General features: G+C 39.5%; 1 protein-coding gene across 2 annotated transcripts in view; it reads right to left on the bottom strand.

Moving 5' to 3' along the window:
• Window positions 1–4,421: 4,421 nt before the first annotated feature.
• The window catches only part of ppp2r5b (protein phosphatase 2, regulatory subunit B', beta), an 81,058-nt gene continuing 62,430 nt past the window's right edge, over window positions 4,422–23,049 (bottom strand). The window contains exons 2-13 of one of the 2 annotated variants that reach the window (XM_061912866.1): window positions 22,261–22,457; window positions 22,054–22,155; window positions 21,418–21,510; window positions 21,203–21,333; window positions 20,690–20,749; window positions 18,860–18,968; window positions 8,981–9,034; window positions 8,721–8,891; window positions 8,353–8,480; window positions 8,128–8,229; window positions 7,929–7,986; window positions 6,928–7,067 (exon numbers count right to left, since the gene is read on the bottom strand). In XM_061912866.1, the coding sequence (XP_061768850.1) occupies window positions 7,932–7,986; window positions 8,128–8,229; window positions 8,353–8,480; window positions 8,721–8,891; window positions 8,981–9,034; window positions 18,860–18,968; window positions 20,690–20,749; window positions 21,203–21,333; window positions 21,418–21,510; window positions 22,054–22,155; window positions 22,261–22,457 (1,202 nt within the window). In that variant the 3' untranslated portion in view covers window positions 6,928–7,067; window positions 7,929–7,931. Of the gene's footprint in view, window positions 7,068–7,928; window positions 7,987–8,127; window positions 8,230–8,352; window positions 8,481–8,720; window positions 8,892–8,980; window positions 9,035–18,859; window positions 18,969–20,689; window positions 20,750–21,202; window positions 21,334–21,417; window positions 21,511–22,053; window positions 22,156–22,260; window positions 22,458–23,049 lie in introns of both variants that reach the window. The other variant, XM_061912865.1, reaches the window with a different exon arrangement.

The following is a 23,049-nucleotide window of genomic DNA, read 5'->3' as shown; positions in this document are numbered from 1 at the left end:
GTTTGTGCAGCCCTTTGAGACACTAGTGATTTAGGGCTATATAAGTAAACATTGATTGATTGATTGATTGATTATTTTTTACATTCAGTAACTCAGTTACCGTCACTACTATTTTTTATGTAGTATTGGTTAGAAACAGAAGATCTGAGTGTTTTATTGGAGAGCCACAGTGTCATCCTTCTGATTTTTTCTATGTCACGAGGAAGAGAAGAGGCGTGCTCTGTGTGGGTCTGGGTGTGGGGCCGGGGTGGGGAGAGGAGGGGAGGTGTCTGTGTTTACTAAAAAGACATCATTGCGGAGCCGAAGCAGAGTTTCTTTACATGGAGATATTCTCACTACTTTTCTTTTGTTGAATACAAAGAAAATAATATTTTAGTTGAATCTAAGTTGTATCCTGGATCAAAGATCCAATATCTACTGTCCAAAACAGGAATTTAAATCTGCTGAAACAGCTACAAATGTACAAAAGCAACATTCTTCGACGAAGCTAGTAAATAGAGACACAGACTCCGATGCCACTTCCCCTCCACCACTATCTATGGATTTTAACGGAGGGACAGGTAGCCAGGACAACATTGCAGCGTATGTGCTAGAAGACATGCAGGCTATTTCTACAGTGGAGTCACCCACTTTCAGGCAGCTAATTTGCATGATACCGGCGTCAAACAACAAATGGCAGGGAAAACATTGTGAGTACATACACATGGAAAGCAAGCTCAAGAAAACACTCCAAACTCTGCCTCTGTTCATCATTCAGCACTGAAGGTACACACGCTTTCAATTCTCTTATATACTTTCATTCTAGACTTGTAGAGTGTTTGATTATCACATCACTCTAAATGTATAGACTATAAAGTTCACAAACATAAAGAGGGATCCTAGTGGACCAGGCCAATATTTCCTTTTCTCTAAACTACAAATGGGGAAATGCGTAGTGTTCTGGGCTTCAGTACAGTGTTGATCTCCTGAAGACATGATTTTATTTCACAATTCCTTGAGTGAAAAAAAATAAATAAATATAAATAAATGGGTTGTACTTGTATAGCGCTTTTCTACCTTCAGGGTACTCAAAGCGCTTTGACACTACTTCCACATTTACCCATTCACACACTGATGGAGGGAGCTGCCATGCAAGGCGCCAACCAGCACCCATCAGGAGCAAGGGTGAAGTGTCTTGCTCAGGACACAACGGACGTGACGAGGTTGGTACTAGGTGGGATTTGCCTTGTTAGCCTTCGTGTGTGTCATGTGTACCTTCCTTGGGTAAAGCCAAGCTTACAGCTATTTTGTCCATGTTGTGACATGTTATTATGCTGTTTGTTACTTATGTATGTTATGTTGCAGTTATTTAATATAGTTTTGTCAATTTGTTCTGGCCTGAAATAAATTGCCCCTTTGAATCATGTCTTTTGTTGTAGACCACATTGCTTAGTAGAGATCAGTGATGCAAATGCATGCCAAGTTGATCAACAGATTGTATTATTCTCCAGTGCAATAACAGTACTAAAATTAAGGCTGAAAGGGCATTAATACGAGCTTTCAAAAATAAAAATAAAAGTAACTAAATACCGTATTTTTCGGACTATAAGTCGCAGATTTTTCATAGTTTGGCCAGGGCTGTGACATATACTCCGGAGCGACTTATATGTGGAATTATTAACACATTACCGTAAAATATCAAATAATATTATTTGTCTCATTCGCGGAAGTGACAAAAAAAATGTTAGCAATCGTCACATACACATCAACCAATAAGAATTTGGAGGGAGGAGGGTCATGGCAGAAGTGCATTGTGGGTCATGGAATGCTAACTGCCATATGCTATATGCTACTGCCGTAGCTATTAAAATGGATAATTTCATCGTTGGTGGTACCTTGTAAAAATTGAGAAGGGCTGAACAAAAATTGTACCAAAAAAGAAATCATGTACTGCAGATTACAAGCTGGACGTAGTGAAATATGCAGCGGAAAATGACAAGAGGAAGCAGCGCATACCTTTTGGAGTTGGCAGAGTGGTTTAGAAGCGACATCGAGGAAAAAGGTTTCATCGGATTTATCGATTAGGAGTGACAGATTGTTTGGTAAAAGTGTAGCATGTTCTATATGTTATAGTTAGTTTACCATATAATATGTTACGTTAACATACCAGGCACCTTCTCAGTTGGTTATTTATGCGTCATATAACGTACATTTATTCAGCCAGTTGTTCACTATTCTTTATTTATTTTAAATTGTCTTTCAAATGTCTATGCTTGGAGTTGGATTTTATCAAATACATTTCCCCCCAAAATGCGACCCATACTCCAGTGCGACGTATATATGTTTTTTTCCTTCTTTATTAAGCATTTTCGGCCGGTGCGACGTATACTCCGGAGCGACTTATAATCCGAAAAATACGGTAGGTACTTTTCACAATAACGCATAACTTTTTGGTGTAAGTAACTACGTTACTTTTTAAATAAAGTAACTAGTAACTGTTACTAGTTACTGGTTTTCAGTAAATAATCCCCGGTGTCACTCTGTTTTTGGTTGCTGGATCAATGTACGCGCTACGCGTCAGGAGCGTTCGCTTTCTTGCTGAGAGAACCATTCCTCCGTTTGCTGTTGGCAGCGGTTGCTTGCTTGTTTAGCTGTATGCTACTGCTTGTTTTATTTTACCTCACCGTACTAAACTAAGTTTTGCTGTTTGGATCCCTGCGCGCCTCCGAACAACACGATTTTCATGTTTTTGCAGCTTATATGGAACAAAAGGAATCTTACCTGCACGCTGCTCTTGCTTCTTCATGTCCTTTTCTGCATCGTAACACCACCAGTCGCAGCAATGTGACCCGAACATAACACTGACGACTGACTGCATCTAAAGTAAACAAGCTACATCAACACTTTAATTACATAAATCAGTGTTTCATAACCATATGGGGGCCACCAAAAATATATTTCCTAGCTTTAGTCCGTATGGGCTGCAGCAGTACTCTGTAGTTATACACTTTTTCACCACTTGTGGCAGTAATGACAATTTCAAAAACGGGAGCGAAAGCCATAGAGAAGTTTCTTAAGCGCAAAAATTATGATTAAAGTTGTGAAGCTATATTTTCATCCATCCATCCATTTTCTACCGCTTGTCTTTTTCAGAATCGCGGGGGAGCTGCTGGAGCCTTTCTCAGCTGAATTCGGGCGGTAGGCGGTGTACACCCTGGACAAACCGCCACCTCATCACAGGGCCAACACAGATAGACAGACAACATTCACACGCTTGGGCCAATTTAGTGTTGCCAATCCACCTATCCCCAGGTGCAAGTCTTTGGAGGTGGGAGGAAGCCGGAGTACCAGGAGGGAACCCACGCAGTCACGGGGAGAACATTGCACTTTAATTTAATTGATAATTTAAAAAAATTATTCATTGTTTTAGTTTATTTTAGCATAAAACATAATTGTCTGTATATTAGTTATAGAAAATGGATGGGTGGATGTATGAGTCTCTTCTTATACAGTGTATTTGATAAATATTTATTTTTTTAATTATATGTATATAAGAATAGTCTAATATAATCTAACAATAATAATAATAATCTATGAGATTAATACATGGTTTCACTATATTTGACAAGAGTGTAAACTGTAAGTAAGTTAGATCTAATTATTAAATATAATTTAAATCAGGAGTAAGATTACTAATTCAATGTTACTGTTTGAGTGGGCCTCACACCCCAAGGTAAAAAAAAGATTAAACACCCCTGACATCAATCACATTAGGAAGAAAAATGTGAAACTGTTAAAAAAGAAAGGACTTAAATGAGTGCTTTGGGGAACATCCCAGTTATGTAAATCACAAGTTATGACCTGAGTGTTCTACGTTTGCTAGCAAGGTTAAAATGTCCATGCAAGGATCTGCCAATGTGTTTACAGTGCTTAGAGTTCCTCTATAGTACAGGATCACACTAGGATTATAGAAATTTGGTGCAGAAAGTTTTATTGCTGAAGTTATTAACTGAACTCGGGAGTGGATTTGGCCCCAAAGCCGCCAGTTGAAAAACCCTATCAGAGGCACTGTGTCAAAGTGGTTTTGGTTCAAAGCAAAGTGGGGGTTTGTTTTTATTCTCGCAGTGTGAGCATGTGTGATGGAAAGGGGCCAGAGAATTGATAAGATGAGATTTTATTTGATATTCGGGTGTTTTTTACTTTTTGATTTTGTGTTTTCGCTGCGTCTCTGCTTGATTACAAAACATGTCGATGAGGTCGTCCGGCAGGAAACAAAGCGGGATGTTTACATACTCTTGATATTCAATCTTTTCTACTCCATATATTGTAAATCCTAAGTCCTATATTTGTGGACATTCTGTCTTATTTAGTAAAAACTTACAAAGAAGAAAATGAGACAATAAGAGACAAAAAGATGACACAAAAAAGCTCAGACTCAAGAGTTGTTTTAACAATGTGAAGTTTCATTTTTAGCACATAGTTGATGTCCCACCCCCCCAGTTACTTACAGTAATCCTTTCTACATTCAAATTAAAAACACCCACCCAAAATATACATCAGCTTTCTCTGAGAATATCTCTTATTGTCATTAAAACAAGTTTTTCATCTGGAAGAAGACAGCAACCACAGACTGGTCAGGCATCAGGACAGTGCAAATCTAAGAGTTGAGTGAAATTGCTACGTTAGAATGCATTTGGAACGACACTCACACCGTGCTGACGGACTGACTTATTGCCATTCAAGCATGTCTACATCTATGTCTTTTCTTTCCTGCCTCTATGGTGACATCCCCCACTCAATCCACACTTCTTTGTGATAAAAGTCGCCACATGGGGGCATGAAGGAGCGGGATGGATGTGACTACACACACAACCACACACACAGTTGCTGTTCAGGAATACAATCGAATCGTGATGCAAACAATCACAAAAAAAGTTTGAGTTAGTTTGTTTGGCCTGAATTTACATAATAGTTTTTGGGGAGGAGTTTAAGGAATCAGCAGAGAGCCACCAGGGAGCGATGAACATTTATTTTCTAAATAGTAAAGTAGGTCCAAAAAAATAAAAATGAGCCAATTAAAAAGGCAAGCCAAACATAAATTGCATGTGTCTGTATAAACTGTGACATGTTAAATACATTTCTCGACACTTGGATTCCAAACATTTGACCGGTTTGGTTGAAAGGTAGTTCATTAACAATCAATGAGTTTGACGATACATTCTCATGTAAACGCTGTCTCACACACACTAACACACGCGCGCACGCACACAATAACACGTTCAAAACTGATCCGTGTTGTCAAATGAAATTACATTTCCTCATGGAATAGAAAATAAAGTTTCAGTATCAGGTTTTATTTTCTCAGAATACAAAAACAATCATTATAAAGTACTTTTTAAGACAACGTGAAAAAGAAACACTAACACTAAAATATCGATTCGTTTTGTACAGTGGAACCCACTCATGTCGAAGCCCCTCGGACTGGCTGACTGACGTCGACATAAGCGTTTGTCGACATAATCAAAACATAAACTAGCCATTGCTCGCACATATACTTGTGACTTTGGCCAGAGACAAAAAGAGAATGGGTGATGATCAATTATTTTTGCATCCACGGCATGTTGTTGACATGGTTTGTGCATATTTTTTTTTCTGTTTTCATGATTTTTGTACCCATATCCAACAGAGCTGCTGCAGTAATTTTTTTGTATGTCTTGACTATAATTACAACAAAGCTTTCATACACAGCGCAAATCTTTCTTCCAGTAGCAAACAATCTAAAATAAATAAATAAATAAATACAAATGTGCACGTTGTAAGTTGCTGTGGTAGGATTCAAGATAAAACTGCCATGCTTTCATTTTACTTTGCACTGAAGTTACCGAGTGTACGTTTTAATGCATTGTAGCAATCCATTGGAATATTCACGCTGCTCAGCGCCATACCTGTCAACATTTATATTTCAAAATTTGGGAGAAAAAAAATATTTTAATTTTCAGCAAAAAAACGCTGCTAAATCACTAAAAACAAAATCATGTTTAACATGCCCTGACTTCGGAATGAAACTCAGGTCTTCTGCCATACAAGGAAGGTTCACTAATCATTGCAGCACATGAATTAAGTTTAGGAGTCCAAATTTAACGCTGCCTTTGGAGGTCTCTGTTATACAGTGGAAATGAAAAGAAAAACAAAATTCTGGGCTTCGCTTATGCTTGAAACATTTTTCATGCTGGCTCATGTCAATTCTTCCTCGGTGTTACAAATCTTACAAAAAGCATGAGGGTGTGGGACCTGGCTTTTCAAAAAACTTGAGGTACGGATAATAAGTCTCCTATTTGTCGAGATATTAACACAAAGTTTGGATGTTTGGCTGAAATGCCTTCTCTGTCATCTATTAAACATCTACCTCTCTCACATTGTTGATTTGATTTAATCACGTAACATGTGACTCGCCAGGCTCCCTGTCACCATTGTTACGTTGATGTTTACCAACTATATTTGAGCTGTAGTTGCGGCAGCACTGGAGATACATTTTTTTTATGGAAGGCAAAAAAAAAACTGGACTGAGAAGAGACTGGGAAACAAGGGAAAAAACAAGGTTGACAGGTAAGCTTAGCGCTAAACAAATACTACAACATATTTCGACACAAACATCTTCCATAGAAATGACCCCTTTGGTTCTCAAATTTTATGTTGTTAAAATCGGTCAACCAAATGTGACAATGTCGACTTAAGCGCACACTTTTTCGTAATAAAAAGAACACGGTGGATCTGGAATTGATGAGTTGGTCCACACAGATGAGTTGTCGACATAAACAGGGTCCACTATACCTTCTTCTGTTTGAAGCATCGCCGTCACGTCTGCCTAGGTGGCGCTCTCTCCTGGGCCGCCCCTGCTGGCCTGGGCCTCGGCCTTGTCGGCGCGGGCTGCCTGCGGGGACAAGGGAGGCGGCGGGTCCCCTCTCGCGCCTCGCTCCTGGAGGTTGCGCTGATTGCGGGCGGCCTCAGTCAGCATCTGCAGCCAGCGCTCCTGGTGCTCCTCCAGGCCTCGCCAGAGCTCAGCACGCTCACTCTCACGCTTCATCTCCCTGTAAGGGCACACAACGTGTCTTTTTATGACGTCATGAAGGAAAATACTTTTAATCTCTGAAATGAGCCGTATCCATGTACACGCCCAGCACTTTGTGAAAAAAACAGGCGTCGCTACACATCTTAAAACTGCCAGTTAGCTACAGACGTGCGAGCTGTAAATTTAATCATTTTGGGGTATTGTTAAGCTAATAGGCTAATCTAGCATGATATTGTTAAAATGCATTAGCAATGTACCTCACATAGCTATGCTAGGGTTGCAAGCATTTGTGTCCTCTTGTAACGTTGTTCTACAGAATGTGATATATGGCATCATTATGCGAGGCAAGTGCAGAGTTAGAGTACATATGTAAAAAGTAGAGCACAATAGCCCTTCTTGTAGACAGACCAACGAACCCAGCTCATTAACATAAAAGCTACAGACACACAAATTAATGTGTTCCCAGTAAGCGATAATAAAACACCTTCAACGATTTGGGAAAATTCGATTGTAATTATCTTCAAAGCCAAACCGGACTTCAAAGTCCTTAACTTTTTGAAGGGCATAAAAACATTTTGGAATCTTTTTTTGTTTGTTTTGGTTTTTTACTTTTTTTGCTCAAATTTCCCAATAAACTTCAGTTCTGAAGGAAAATATCAAACTTGTAATGTTGTTTATTATTTGACCCTTTGAATGCCTTTTGATCAGACAACAGAGATGTAAATAAGTAAAATAACTATTTTTACCAGTTGGAAACTGTGACATCATTTGATTAAAAGGGCTTTAAAGGGTTACGATAAAAAACAACAATTTTCTTTACTGCTGAAGTTAATTGAGAATCCAAAATGTTTTCATGCACTTTAAAAAATGAAGGACTTACAGTTTATGTCCTGTATGGCTTTGGCGTATTGACGGATAACTGCCTGTGTATCGTACACCTGTGAAAGATTTGTACATTAAAAATAAAAAAAACAAAAATCATATATAATGGAGAAACACATCGATAATTATCACCAAAAATACAGCAATAGCGTACTTAAAACTACAACCCTTTGACCAATCCATCCATAAACACTCACTTCTGCTTCTCTGCTTTGTAAGAGGCGGTGAGCTCTTCAAACAACGTGCTGTTCATCTTCATGAAGGTCTTCAGCACGTTAAAGATCAGAGACACGATGGTTCTGAGGGTAAACATCTAGAATGTTAGCGCTCGCTGAGCTGGGTCATGTGATCGAGCTTGATCACGTCTTCTAGCGCTAACGACAATGCAACATGGCATTTAAAGCCAAATGTGTGCCACCTACGGGTTCCAGTGTTCCTTGGAGACTCTGTAGAGGGTGGCAAAGACCAGTGGCAGGATGACTTGACAGTTCTCCTCGATCAGACTCAGGATGTACTCGTTGTTCCAGAAGTAAAGGGCGCGCTCAGCCACCTAAAGCACACGTAAGAACCGAATAGCAATGTGTATTCAAAACAGCTGCAGTAGCTTCAAAAGTAAGTCCATCATTTGATTACAAGTCAACTTGAATGTACTTTAGTGTAGTCAGTGTACAACTGTACCAGTTGTATAGATTTACTGTCAACTGTACTCACTTCTATTTTAATTTACAAGTCAAAAGCCTTCTTGATGACTTACGCCGACACTGCCCAATAAGCACACTGTGTTGTTCACCTGGAAGTGAGGGCTGGCGATGCAGCCAGCGATCTGCTTGAAGAGAGGCTCCTGGACTCGGATGAACTGGGACGGCTCGATGACGTCCAGGATCTCTTCTATTTCGCCCAGGAACATCACCTCCTTCTGCGTGCACGTCTTTGGCCAGTACTTGAGCAGCCCTCGGATGATCTGATAGGAGAAGGGCGTGTGATGCGACAGCAAACGTATTTTAAGCATCGTTAGAGTCAGCAAAGATGCAGGGAAAAGTAGAGACGTACATATTCAGTCACGGTGGCGTCTTTTTCCATGAATTGCACCACGCAGTAGGCCATCTGTGAGAGAAGAAAACACAGTGAACATATGACTCAGCAGATTACATCAAAAGCGAGCAATATTATCTTGTGTTGAATGTTCGAGGGCATCAAAACAGTGACAAAAACCGTGCGCGTAAAAACCACATTCTGCGTGCGCATGGCTTGTCTGCGCATGTGCGGTGACTCATTTTGCTCCCACTCGGACTCTGCAATCGCAAGGTGTTCTTTTCTTTCTCTACATGCGCAACGTTCCACCTTTTTGGAACTTAAGGTCGGGCATCAAATACACAACCTAGCAACTCCCTTCCTTTCTGATTTGTCACTTTAAACACTTAGGGCCTGACTTGCTAAGGTCCAAATACCACGTGCTAAAAAGTGTGTACAATCTATTAAATTGTGTGTGCTATTAGTGGGCGTGTTGCGTATGATCTACTAACATTGCACATGCTATATGATTTTATTGTTTTGATTTTGTACGGTGTCCATGAGTGCCCAGAAAGGCGCCTTATAAATTATCTGTTGCTCGTCTGTCTTTGCAGCTCGAACACAGCACGAGATGAGCTAGGTGAGAATTAAGGAGGGGGATGAGTGGAAGACTGATTTAAACACCCCTGAATATTTAGTTACGCCTTTTGGCCTCACTAATGCGCCAGCAGTTTTCCAAAATCTAATTAACGATGTCCTCAGGGAGATGATCAATCAATTATGTTTAGTGTACTTTGATGACATTCTTATCTTTTACAGAAATCTACAAAAACATGTCCGCCACGTCTATCTCGCCTTATAGCGGTTATTGGAGAATCGGTTATTTATCAAAACTGAGAAGTGCGAATTTCACTCGCCATCAGTGTCAGTTCTGAGGTTCATTGTAGAGAAGGGCCATCTCAAATCTGATCCTTCCAAGATCTAGGCAGTGGTCGAGTGGCCATCTCTTACATCAAGGAAGCACTTGCAAAGGTTTTTGTGTTTCACTAACTTCTAGAGGCGATTTATCCGCAACTTTAGATACAAAGCTGAACCCTTGACTAAGGACCCCAGAATCCAAAGCCGCATTCACTAAAACACATGTTTACTAAAGCACCAACTCATAAGCACGTTGATCTTGCTTTACAATTTTTTGTCGAGGTTGATGCATGGGTTGGCGCAGTTCTGTCCCAGCCTTCGCCGGTCGACCAAAGACCTTTGTGCCTTCTATGATGTGAGAAATAGAGAGCTGCTGGCCGTCGTTCTCATACTATAGGAGTGGTCGTCCCAGATCATAAAAACCTAGCATATTTAAGGACTGCTCAAAGAACTGCACTTTTTTTTGGAATTTTGCCTATCGTTCACATTACTTTTGAGAGACAAGAAAAACTTTCTTTGGTCAATTGAGACAGTTAGACCCTTACGGTCTCCTGTCAGCCAATCCACGGCAACTTCTTGTGTTGCATGGACAAAATAAGCCAATATTAGTGAATTTTGTCATATAATGTGTTTTACACTACAACTTATAAACAATGGCATTACAATTTAGTATGATGTCATGTGAACATGTCAAAGATGGCGATCTTTAACAAGAACCTCTAACCACTTGATATCATCAAATATAGCTTATTTGAACTGGCAACAATTTTTTCTAGATGTATGTTACCCTGGTAATTGCAACAATCCATTATATAGACCAACTTTACATATAAAAGGTTGCTCAATTATCGCTGCTCTGATGTCATAGGGCCAGAGTCGTGAGTGCGATGCCAAATGTGATCAAAAGAGTGTGTTTTTAGCATTACATTTCAAAATAAATAATATATTAAGTTATTTTGTCAAAACTTTAGACTCTAAAGACTAATCTTCCTCAGAAGGGACACAATCTAACGGTAACAGTTCCCTCGGATTGGCTCTGACCAAGTGACAGGAGGCGTATAATGTTAAACATTTAAAAAGGAGAGGAGACGCTGCCCTGCCTATTCAATACGCGTTCCTAAATGCCTAAAGGGTTGAACGTCACGCGCTTGGAGAAAGATTTGATATATTGCAAGTGCAAGCAGTCTGCGACCGAGCAAAAAGACGTTGTGTGTAATTTCTATGCGCACGCATTTTGGCACTGTTCTGATTTCACACTAAAAGCTTCGGAACCCCCCATTTTGTAAATTTGCGGCTAACCCTATGGGTTGTGGTGAAAATGCATTGTAAGACATACAATATGTAATACAGATATCAAGTTATATAAACATTACAAAAACGCTCAATGACTTGTTGTCAAAGATGTCTTACTTAATGGCGGCGATGTTTTTTAACCAATCTTGCTCAAATTTGGCATACATGTGCTTGTTAGGTACTGCATGTGCCAATATTATATTGATCGGGCTAAACATCCTACAGTTACAGTGTGTATTCGGTAGCATGCATTGAGCTGTTGAAACATTTTTTAAATCAAACTCATTTAAGTTTAATACCAGGAAAGAAGCATAGGCAACACAGTAGAAGTGCATGTTCTGACACATTATCCCCTTTTTGCGTTGAGCCGTTCAGTAGTAAAAGTTAGCTCACACAAACAAATACATTCAGGCATCATAATAGGTTGTGTGTGTGTGTGTTTGTGTGTGTGTATGTGCCTGTCTCTGCATGCGTGTGCTCATCCCTCCCTATCTTTCTGCCTCCCAAATGGGTTGATTGCCTTTGTGAGTGGGCACCGTGGCGACGGGGGTTGTGTGCTTGTGTTTACTTTGGAAGGACTGATGTCACACAAACACACGCACGCACGCACGCACGCACGCACGCACGCACGCACGCACACACACACACACACACACACACACACACACACACACACACACACAATGTTTTCCCTTAGGGTAATTTACTGTAAGAAGATAGACTTGACACCACATTGACATAATGACTACTATTATACAGGTGCTGGTCATATCATTAGAATATCATGAAAAAGTTTATTTATTTCATTAATTCCATTTAGAAAGTCAAACTTGTAGAATGTATACATTCATTCCAAACAGACTGATACATATTAAGTGTTTTTTGCCAAAAAGGAGATGATTATAGCTGACAACCAATGAAAACCCTAAATTCAAAATCTCAGAAAATTAGAATATGGTGAAAAGGTCAGGTATTGAAGACACCTGGTGCCACACTCTAATTAGCTAACTAACTCAAAACACCTGGAAAAGCCTTTAAATGGTCTCTCGTTTTGATTCTGTATGACACACAATCATGAGGAAGACTGCTGACTTGACAACTGTCCAAAAGATGACCATTGATACTTTAAAGAAGGAGGGCAAGACACAAAAGGTCATTGCCAAAGAGGTTAGACGTTCCCAGAGCTCTGTGTCCAAGCCCATTAATAGAGAGGCGAAGGGAAGACAAAGATGTGGGAGAAAAAAGTGTACAAGCAAGAGGGATAACCGCGCCCTGGAGGGGATTGTCAAACAAAACCGATTCAAAAACGTGGGGGAGATCCACAAACAGTGGATTGCAGCTGGAGTCCGTGTTTCAAAAACCACCACGCACCGACGTATGCAAGATATGGGCTTCAGCTGTCGCATTCCTTGTGTAAAGCCACTCTTGAATAAGAGACAACTTCAAAAGCGTCTCGCCTGGGCTCAAGACAAAAAGGACTGGACTGCTGCTGAGTGGTCCAAAGTTATGTTTTCAGATGAAAGTAAATTTTGTATTTCCTTTGGAAATCAAGGTCCCAGAGTCTGGAGGAAGACAGGAGAGACACAGAATCCACGTTGCCTGAAGTCCAGTGTCAAATTTCCACAATCGGTAATGGTCTGGGGTGCCATGTCTGCTGGTGTTGGTCCACTGTGTTTCCTGAGGTCTAGGGTCAATGCAGCAGTCTACTTGGAAGTTTTAGAACACTTTATGCTGCCTGCCGCGGACCAATTTTATGGAGGTGAAGATTTCATTTTCCAACATGACTTGGCACCTGCACACAATGCCAAATCTACCAGTACCTGGTTTAAGGACCATGGTATCCCTGTTCTTGATTGGCCTGCAAACTCACCTGACCTTAACCCCATAGAAAACCTATGGGGTATTGTGAAGCGGAAGATGCGAGATGCCAGACCCAACAATGCTGAAGAGCTGAAGGCCACTATTAAAGCAACCTGGGCTCTCATAACACCTGAGGAGTGCAACAGACTGGTCGACTCCATGCCACGCCGTATTGCTGCAGCAATTCAGGCAAAAGGAGCTGCAACTAAGTATTGATTGCCGTACATGCTGAAACTTTCCATGTTCATACTTTTCAGTTGGCCCACATTTCTAAAAAATCTTTTTTGGTACTAGTCGTAACTAATATTCAAATTTTCTGAGATACTGAATTTGGGATTTTCAGTAATTATCAGTACTAATCCTCAAAATTTAAAGAAATAAACATTTCAAATATATCACTATGTGTGTAATGAATTGATATAATATGTAAGATTCACGTTCTGAATATAATTACTGAAATAAATAAACTTTTTCATGATATTCTAATAATATGAACAGCACCTGTACTGTTGGACTTTTTTATGACTGCCACATTGATTAGCAATATGTGTTGTTAAAAATAAAAGCATACAAAGTCAACATTTATTTTGACGGATCATTGACAGCTTCTTAAGGTTGTGTTATAGTTACGTGGAGCATCCCTACACTAAGATGTCACTTTACTGCTGAATGCATGAATCCTCATGACAACGTGCAAAAGATGGTTTGTGTACGAACAAGTACAATTTGCTCATTGCTTTCTTTCTCTGCAAAGCTTTTCTTTGGGCTGAGAAAAAAAGCCATAGGAGAAAGGAGGGAAGCCGCCTTGAAGCCAGGAGGATTAGAATACCCGGGCTGATGGGTCAAGCTATTTAAAAAGATAATTATTCATTGAAGTCTTAGTCAGCATTAAGCCTCGTAAACATGACACTGGGTTCTGTTGCTAAGGCGGCCTTTGAGGGAGCAGGAGGTTGTCGTCAGGCGACGGATTACGGAGACAGACACACTTTTAATAATGCGCAATTTACATGTGTCAGGTGGCAGAGAGGGCACATATTCATTACGGAAGCAACGCTGGCGCAAGAAGCTCATTTGGGCACAAAGAACACAGACGGCAGCTAAGAAACCAAGTTTTTCAAATACTTTGTATTAGTTTAATCCAACAACTTGTTAGCCTAGCTTTGGTAGAGAAAGGGATGTGCAACTCAAGAGGTTTGGATCTGTGCAGAGCATGAAGACATTCAAAAGACGTGATTACACAAATTTCAGATTCATTCATCCAGGTCTGTGAGTACAGTAGAGCAGTGTTTTTCAACCTTTTTTGAGCCAAGGCACATTTTTTGCGTTGAAAAAATCCGGAGGAACACCACCAGCATAAATCATTAAAAAACGAAACTCAGTTGACAGTAAAAAGTCATCGCAATTGTTGGATATGACTTTAAACCATAACCAAGCATGCATCACTATAGCTCTTGTCTCAAAGTAGGTGTACTGTCACCACCTGTCACATCACGCCGTGACTTATTTTGAGTTTTTTCTGTGTTCCTGTGTGTAGTGTTTTAGTTATTATCTTGTGCTCCTATTTTGGTGGTGTTTTTTCTTTTTTTGGTATTTTCCTGTAGCAGTTTCATGTGTTCCTTTGAACAATATTTCCCGCATCTACTTTGTTTTAGCAATTTAACAATATTTCTGTTGTTTCTATCTTTCTTTGTGGGGACATTGTTGATTGTCATGTCATGTTCGGATGTGGACGCCGTCTTTGCTCCACAGTAAGTCTTTGCTGTCGTCCAGCATTCTGTTTTTATTTACTTTGTAGCCAATTCAGTTTTAGTTTTGTTCTGCATAGCCATCCCTAAGCTTCATTGCCTTTTCTTAGGGGTACTCAGTTTTTGTTTATTTTTGGTTTAAGCATTAGACACAATTTTACCTGCACACCGCCTCCCGCTGTTTCCAACATCTACAAATCAATTAGCACCGGCTGCCACCTACTGATATGGAAGAGTATTACACGGTTACTCTGCCGAGCTCTTGACAACACCAACACTCAACAACAACAACACATAATTTGTAGACTATAATTACTGATTTGAAAACAATTTTAACCCCTAATAGGTGAAACTAGACAATCTCCCACGGCACACCAGACTGTATCTCACGGCACACTAGTGTGCCACGGCACAGTGGTTGAAAAACAGTGCAGTAGAGTACTGTAGACCACACACAGGCGGTCCTGTACTGTGTTACTATGTTTTGTGGTCCAGTACGCACTTCAATAAGTTATTTAACGCACTACCTGTTTGTAACTGGTTTGCCTGCAGGAAATTGGTCATCACCACAGACAGTGAAACATTTTCAAAATGCATTTCTGTAGATGAATAGTGCTAACAGGGAATAAAAAAAAATGTAATTAAACTTTAAAATGGAAAACCAAACATATTTTTTCAAATTAAACAAAAATGTTTGTATCAAAAAAATAACTGCAAAAACTTCATCAGCCTTTAATTGGTCTTTTTGTCATTAATAACATATTCTAATTTATTGAGACACGCAAGTAAGAAGGACTGACAGATGAACGACTTGCAACTGTGAATCGGTTCTCATCATTCACTTAAAGGAGACGTACTATTATTTCAATCTACATTTGTGGTCCAGAAAAAATGTATTGAATATGCATTGGTGTAAAATTTGCTCAAAATTTGCTCAAAATTTGCTTTGTTTTATTTTTAATGTTAGTTTGTGGAGGCGTTGTCAGATTGCAAATGAAACCATGCACCACGGCCTCCAAAAGTATCACCATTTATCACCAGAGCTGCACAAAAAAAGCTGCTTTTACCAGAGTTTACAGTAAGTCATGGTATGTTGCTTGTTTAGTTAAATGTTTCCCCTTCATTTAGTCTGAACCTTAACGTTATTTTACATGGCCCACGAGAAAGCACAAATGTACAATGCTCTTGCTGATCCATTATTATTGCTGTAAACAATTGATCAAAGCTTTTTAACTAAATTGTGTTGAGGGCCACATTCTCAAAAAGCTAATGACTTGAGGGCCAGATTATTTCTTCACTATTGTCCATATTTTGTATAGTACTGAGGACCAGCATCCCCCGCAGCGTTTGATTTTGATTTCTGTCCATTTATTTTGTAGAAGTTATGAAAGTCAGGAAAAAAATAGCCCTGTCTATACCACAGGAGTGCTGTGTGTTTTTTTTAAAGACCTACTGCAAAGCAAAGCTAGTCAAAGTTCATCAATATGACAACATTTTACTGGTTTTAGGAATCTATTGCAAAAATGTTTGTCTCGTCCAAGCTTTTTGGGCTGTTTTGGTGTTATTCCCAAGCTGCATTTGTCCCCCAGGCCACCAGTTGAATAGTTTTCTTTCCTACTGGAGTTGTCATTTTTTTGTCAACATTTCTTAAAATCACCAACTACACCTCAATATTAACTTATAAACTTTTTCCTTTGAATCATGACTTCAAAAACTAGCTATCTGTCATTTGTTAACCGAAAAAAAGATATTGACACGTTTAGGAATGTTTATATATTTACATTTATAAGGTAGCCTAATTAAAACCAGAATGTGGCACATACTGAAAACTAATTTGACACCCCTGTTATGACTATCATCAAAGATCAAGGTAGTATCTTTAAATCCGTAAAGGAGCTGCCCTACTGAATTGTACATGTAATAACTAGTGATGTGCTCATCGATCGGCCAGTATTTCCTGATTTTCGTGAAAAAGTATGTGATTGCCATTGCCGAATACAGGCATGTAAGAACCCATTGAGAAAAAAAAAAGAAAAACAGGAAAATTTAGAACGGCACAAAGTACTAGCACGCAAGCCTTAAAAGAAAAGTTTGAAAATCAAGACTACATTTCCTGCATTTGGGTAAATTTCTACACTATAGCTGCATCCTTCGAAGGGCGAATTTGAAGGCCGCTTATGACCCAACGCGAAGGCTGTCCCAATTCATTCAATTTCGAAGGCTCCACCAAATGCAGCCGACATATGCGCCCTCCTTTTCCCTGTATTCGGAGGATGCACCACGACTATTCTTTGTGGCTTCGCAGATCCAAAGATGCTTTGCGCACCTTTGTTCTACCCGGATCTTTTTGACGATTGCAGCAAATACGAGCAGCGAATAGACTTTCAAATGTAAGTATCCTCCGCAGGCAAGAATGTCCCATTTAGCAAGGAGTGACGCATCCTTCGGAGGTGCCTCCGAAGGTCCAGACTTTTGAGGCTGTGTGGGCCGGGTCCTCTGAAGGATACAGACCCTGAATTGGGACACAGCTTATAATTCACCTTTCGTTTATTTTCATGTACCAACCTCTTTTGGCTGTCTTTTTGACACTTACATATCCTGTGTAATGTACCACAGAATTATTTTTTTTTTAGTAGATAATTTACTAACATTAAAAAAAGTTAATTTATATAACATGCATGCAAAGAACTGAGAAATGGTTTCTCATTTTGCAGCTTTATCCTATATCCACGCCCCGTCAGGTAATATACTTTCGGTGTTGTGACCGATGTATACAAAAATGTACCTTCTCGTTGCCTATTAATAAATACTTTAGAACAACAACTGGTTCACAACTAACAAGATTTGGATGTAATAATCCAAATATGATTGGCAACAAAGTAGACACCCATCAACGTTGTGGCTCAGAAAGCGAACTGAGGCGACAACACGTTAGCGAGTTGGTTCGCTAACTAGCGAGCTTGTTGCGGTGTTCCTGATTGTCTCCCCGTTTGCAACTGGGCATTAAAGCAAAAACAGAGAGTACCTGGGGATAAGGCAAGCATTTGTATTCTATTGATATTTCATTAAAAAAATGTGGAATATATATTTTGATGCATAAATGAATGTTTAAAAGGGCAGATTTCTGATCACAGACGCAAATTCCCTATGGCTGAAACTATTCCTTTTTTAGCGGCTAGCAGTTAATTATATGTCTAATAATCTCTTGCATTGTGGCAAATAAACTGCATTTCTTAGTATCTTAAGTATCATTATCTTTGAACTAGAAGGCTATAAATGTTACACATTGAGAGTTCCATCTAGTGGCACGCCAAAGAATCACTTAATTGAAGAACAGTGTTTTATTTTTCTATATTCAAACACAGTGTTACTGTTCAAACTGTGTGAAATGTTAGATGGGGCCAAACATATTAAATACATTTGTTAAGTAAAACCTCTGCCTTGTATTAATGACTACATGGGCCTACTACGTTACTGTGTTTTAATGTTGTTCATTATGTTGGTAGAGGAGAGCCATTTTTTTTTCTAAAGTGGTACTTGTGGTGAAAAAAGTGTGAGAACCACTAATATAGACAGTTATTGCCAATTACATCACACACTAATATTCAAGCAACTTTTCCAGAATTCCAAATCCCTGTGGAAGCAACAAACTTGTGTCTTTTAAAAAAGTGTGAGAACTGTTACTGAGATTATTAGAATTTGCTGCAGTGGTGTTTTACTTCTGTTTGCACTGCCTACGCAACAGAAACACTAAATAAACACTAGTGCATCATGATCTGTGACTCAACTTTGCTACCTAGTGACTGCTTTTGGCTACTACATAAATGCTAGGCCACCACATCATATGCCTAAAAAGATTTCTCAGGTTTTAGTGATAATATTTCAAAAGAGCCACAACAGAGGTGAAAAAAAAACAAGGAAAAAAAATGTATTGAAAAGTTTAAAACCATTTAACCTTCCAATAATAATTACAAAAATGACAATATGTCAAAATAATCAGGATAGTATATTCATTCTGCAAATACCAATACAAAAAGGACAATATGCCAAAATAACTAGGCTAGTATATTCATTCTGCAAACACCAAAAGTGTATGACTGACCTGTGCATGGAAGATGGAGAGGGACTTTGCCGTGTGTAGAGGGATGAGAACCCTCACTAGAAACTGCTTATGTTCGGCCTTCAGAGGCTGAGCGAAGCCATTTATGATGCTGGAATGGCAATCAGTGATTAGTATAAACATGAGGAGATTGGACATAAAAAAATAATGCTTTCATTTCCTTCATGTCAAGAAAATAGAATAAATGCATGTCGGAAAAATGTTACAGCTAAAGCTAATTTTAACCACCCTTTAAAAGTCAAGGGTGTCCAAAGTGTTGCCTAGCCTAGGGGAAATTTTTAGCAGGCGGGTTGTTTTTGACTGGCCACATGCAAATTGTAAGAATGAAAATAGATAGATACCGTGTGACACTAAATACTATTTGTTGGGTCATCTATACAGCTATATTTACCTCATACTTACTACATAATACTGACCTTATTTGGATACATTTTTGCATCTTTAATATAGAAAACGTATCAAAGTGGTCTCTAACATCCTTTGCTTTTTCTCAATGTAAAAATGAGACAACTCTGTGTTAGGTACCGTAACACATTGGCAGCAGTGCCACAAACGCGTTTTGTACTTAACAGTTGAAACATGTCAGGGTAAGATATTCCATGTATTATACCGAAAAAAAAAACAGATATAAGATACGAAACATAAATTATTATTTCTAAATTATTCATACAATAAACACACATAATAAATAAGACCTTTACTTAAACGCAAACAAGTAATATTTTTTTTAATAACTATGATGCTGGAGGGCCTTCATTTGAGTGTGTATGTTCTTGAGTGGGATGGCGTGACGTGCTCAAAGTGTGTCGGAATGCTAACAAAGTGTTAGCAAGGCAGGGAGTGGGTGCTAAACGTGGCCTGAAGCTCCCTCAGCATCATTCCCATTATGTTGTTTTTTTTTCCCGGTAGCATCTCTGCTTCATAATCCCCCTTCTTTTCTCCCCTCGTTCCTCCAATGTGTCCTCCCTCCCTGTCCTTTTCGCCGGTGTGGGAGGAGCTATAAATACCCCTGTTACCAGCAACATGAATGCGAGCCTCTCTCTCCTCTTCCGCATGTTCCTCAGCTTCCTCTCCTCGATTGTGACTCATCTCCAACTCCCCTAACTCCCTCCTTCCCTCCCTCATCCGCTAACAAGTTTTCTTCCCTCTTAACACAGGCGTCATCCTCAACCTTTACTCCTGTGCACATATCCCAATCCCAGTATAATTTATTTATTCTTACATGTATTCATATTTTTGCTGTCTTTCTCCTATCTCAGTCATTCTGTAGCTAATTATTCTTTGTATCATTTCAAACCATTAACAAACAATAACAAAACGTGGTCTCTATTAAAAGTCCTAAATTGTCTGTTTTCCGCTTTAAATTTTATTTAAAATCCAGAATGTTAAAAATAAAAAAGACGAACATTTTACATAGGTACCATTCTAAATTTTACTAATTCTAATGTGGCTGGGGAGAGGAAAGTTTGGGCTTCCCTGCTTAGGCTGCTGCCCCCGCGACCCGACCTCGGATAAGCGGAAGAAGATGGATGGATGGATGGATGGATGGATCATTCTAAACATGATTAGAGACACACACTTGACATTTCATTAGCAAAAAAAAAAATGTTGTGAAATGTTTCTGCATGCTTTGAATACGAAAAAATTTAGTGCCATTTTGTGGATGTAAACAAAAATTGAAGGCCAGTCCAATATCGTTGATGCTAAGATAAATGTTCATTCAGGTAAAATGGCTTGGCAACAAAAAAACTGATATCAAGGGGTTAATAGGTTCTGGTTTTTCATGCGTGATGTGATGTATTTTGGACTCGCCTGCCAAGGATCTCCAGCAGTTCAGCAACTCCATTGAAGTGCTCAGTCTCATATATGAACCTGGAGAACATCACAGGTCAGGCAGACATGGAAAACAGCACTGCCGATCCTTGTGTTACAAGAATGGTTATACGAACGCACTTCTATATATTAATAATAATGTACAAAAAAGTAAATGAACACTAGTTATGTGCGCGCGGTAGAAGAATACACAGGCGGAAAGACAGAGAGACACTGTCACTTTCGTTCTTTTTAGAACTTTCTCCTAAACATGCGGCAAACTATTTTGATAGGAGTGTGTCAAAGAATCATCACTGTCGTAGGAACATAATTGGTATGTAGACAAAGGACCTCCTATATTCACTTTACATCTTCAAAATGAAACGATAAAATGTTACTATTATTTATTATTATTTTTATTGTTACTATTGTGTGCTGTGTCAACACAAATGATGATTAGTAAGGGTTTTTTGCTGGCGTAATAAATCAAGACTTTTTTAAAACGGCAGCTACCTCAGGAAGATGTTGTTGATCTGCTTGCGGATGTAAGCTCGGAGGCCCAGTAGTTTTCCATAAACGCGGTGCAGGATGGTCTTCAGGTACTCCCTCTCTCTGGGATCTTCACTGTCAAAGAGTTCCAGGAGCTACAACAGACATCAGCATCATTCCCACTGACAGACAACAAGTCAATGTTAACATCCCAGGGCGAAATAGGACAGGGGATTTACCTGAAGAACAAATTTCTGGTCCACATAGCGTTTGGCAACGGAAGGCTGGAAATCTGGACTCTCCAGGACGCGCAGAAAGAACTCGTACACCAGCTGAGACAAAAGCATCAGGACTTCTGGTTGTTACAATGATGATCAAACTACGGTGCAAAAAGAAGCTCTTTTTTAGGGTTGCACCTACCAATTATTTTAGTAATCGAAACATCTATCAATTAGTTTGTGTGATTAATCGGATAAAACACACTTTGTAGCTTCAATACATATTTAAGTGAAAATAGTAGTTCTGTTTGCCTAACCTTCATTATGTTTTCTTATGAATGCACATCATCAACATTCAAGTTGCCCATTTAACATATATATTTTTTTTTCTTTAAACTTTCCGCTGTTCGCTGCCACACAGATCACAGCACCAACACATCACTGTGTGCTATCTGGAAACTATGGGTGAGTATTTTATAGTTCCAGGCACTCCATGCATTTTGGTTTTTATCAATTTTTATTATTTACATACACATATTTACATCCATTCATTCAATGATTAATCAAAGCAACAGAATATAGTTAGTGTAAATCAAAGCTTTTTTTGATAAACTTAACCAATGAATCTTCGCAGCCCTTTATGGTAGTTTGCTTTACCTGAAGATGCGGCCAGGAGGCTTCCAGCGTGGGCTCGTCCTCCTCGGGGTCAAACTCAAGGTTCTCGCTTGGCGGCAGAGTGCGGAAGATGTTGACAGAGATCTGTATGTGAACAATGAAAGTGGAATAGAAGGAAGATGAGAAAGGGTGGTGACTTCTAAGAAAGTGACGGTGTCCTTCCAGGACATGGAGGCGTTCCCTCCCTACCATCTTAATGATCTCCGGGTAAAGTGGCTCTGTGAGGACTCCTCTGCTGGTGGCCACGCTCTCCACCAGTTCATTGAGCGCCGCACGTTTGATCTCCTTTCCCTTTAGGTCAGCCACGCAGTCCAAGAAGTCGAAGAGCACGCAGCACTGCTGCAGCTTCTTGCAGAAGAGCTCGTGTAGCTCGGTCACAGGGGCGTCTGGACAGGCGGGCGACAAAAGTTTAGATACATATACGGCGATGAATGTCATATCAATTGCCAACCATTAAACAGGAAGTATGTTGATTGTAGTATACATTTAATGCACTTCCTTATTATGTCATGGATATGCTTTGATGCAGATTCTGTGTACATTTTGCTACACAGTCACTTTGATAACCAGTTATTTGAATCTGTCCACAAGACAGTTGTGAATTGTATTTATATAGTGCATTTCTCTACTGACTCAAAGCACTTTTACATGATGAAACCAAATATCTAAGTTACATTTAAACCAGCATGGGTAGGACTGGGAGCAGGTGGGTAAAGTGTCTTGCCCAAGGACACAGCGGCAGTGACTAGGATGGCGGAAGCGGGGATCGGACCTGGAACCCTAAAGTTGCTGGCACGGCAACTCTACCAACCGAGCTATACCGCCCCATCTGTGGAGGCGTTCCGAGAATACAAATTAAACTATGCCCCACCCTCTTCAAAAGAATAATGATTTATTGATTCATTTTGATGATTTCAATGTGTACACTGTTTAATTGTATATCTTATAATCACAGCAATTTGTTTTCCCCAAAAGGTA

This window comes from Nerophis ophidion, linkage group LG10 (genome assembly GCF_033978795.1).
Source record: "Nerophis ophidion isolate RoL-2023_Sa linkage group LG10, RoL_Noph_v1.0, whole genome shotgun sequence".
Classification (NCBI taxonomy): domain Eukaryota; kingdom Metazoa; phylum Chordata; class Actinopteri; order Syngnathiformes; family Syngnathidae; genus Nerophis; species Nerophis ophidion.
Note: the sequence above shows the minus strand (reverse complement) of the source record. Positions and strands in the feature narration are given on the sequence as shown.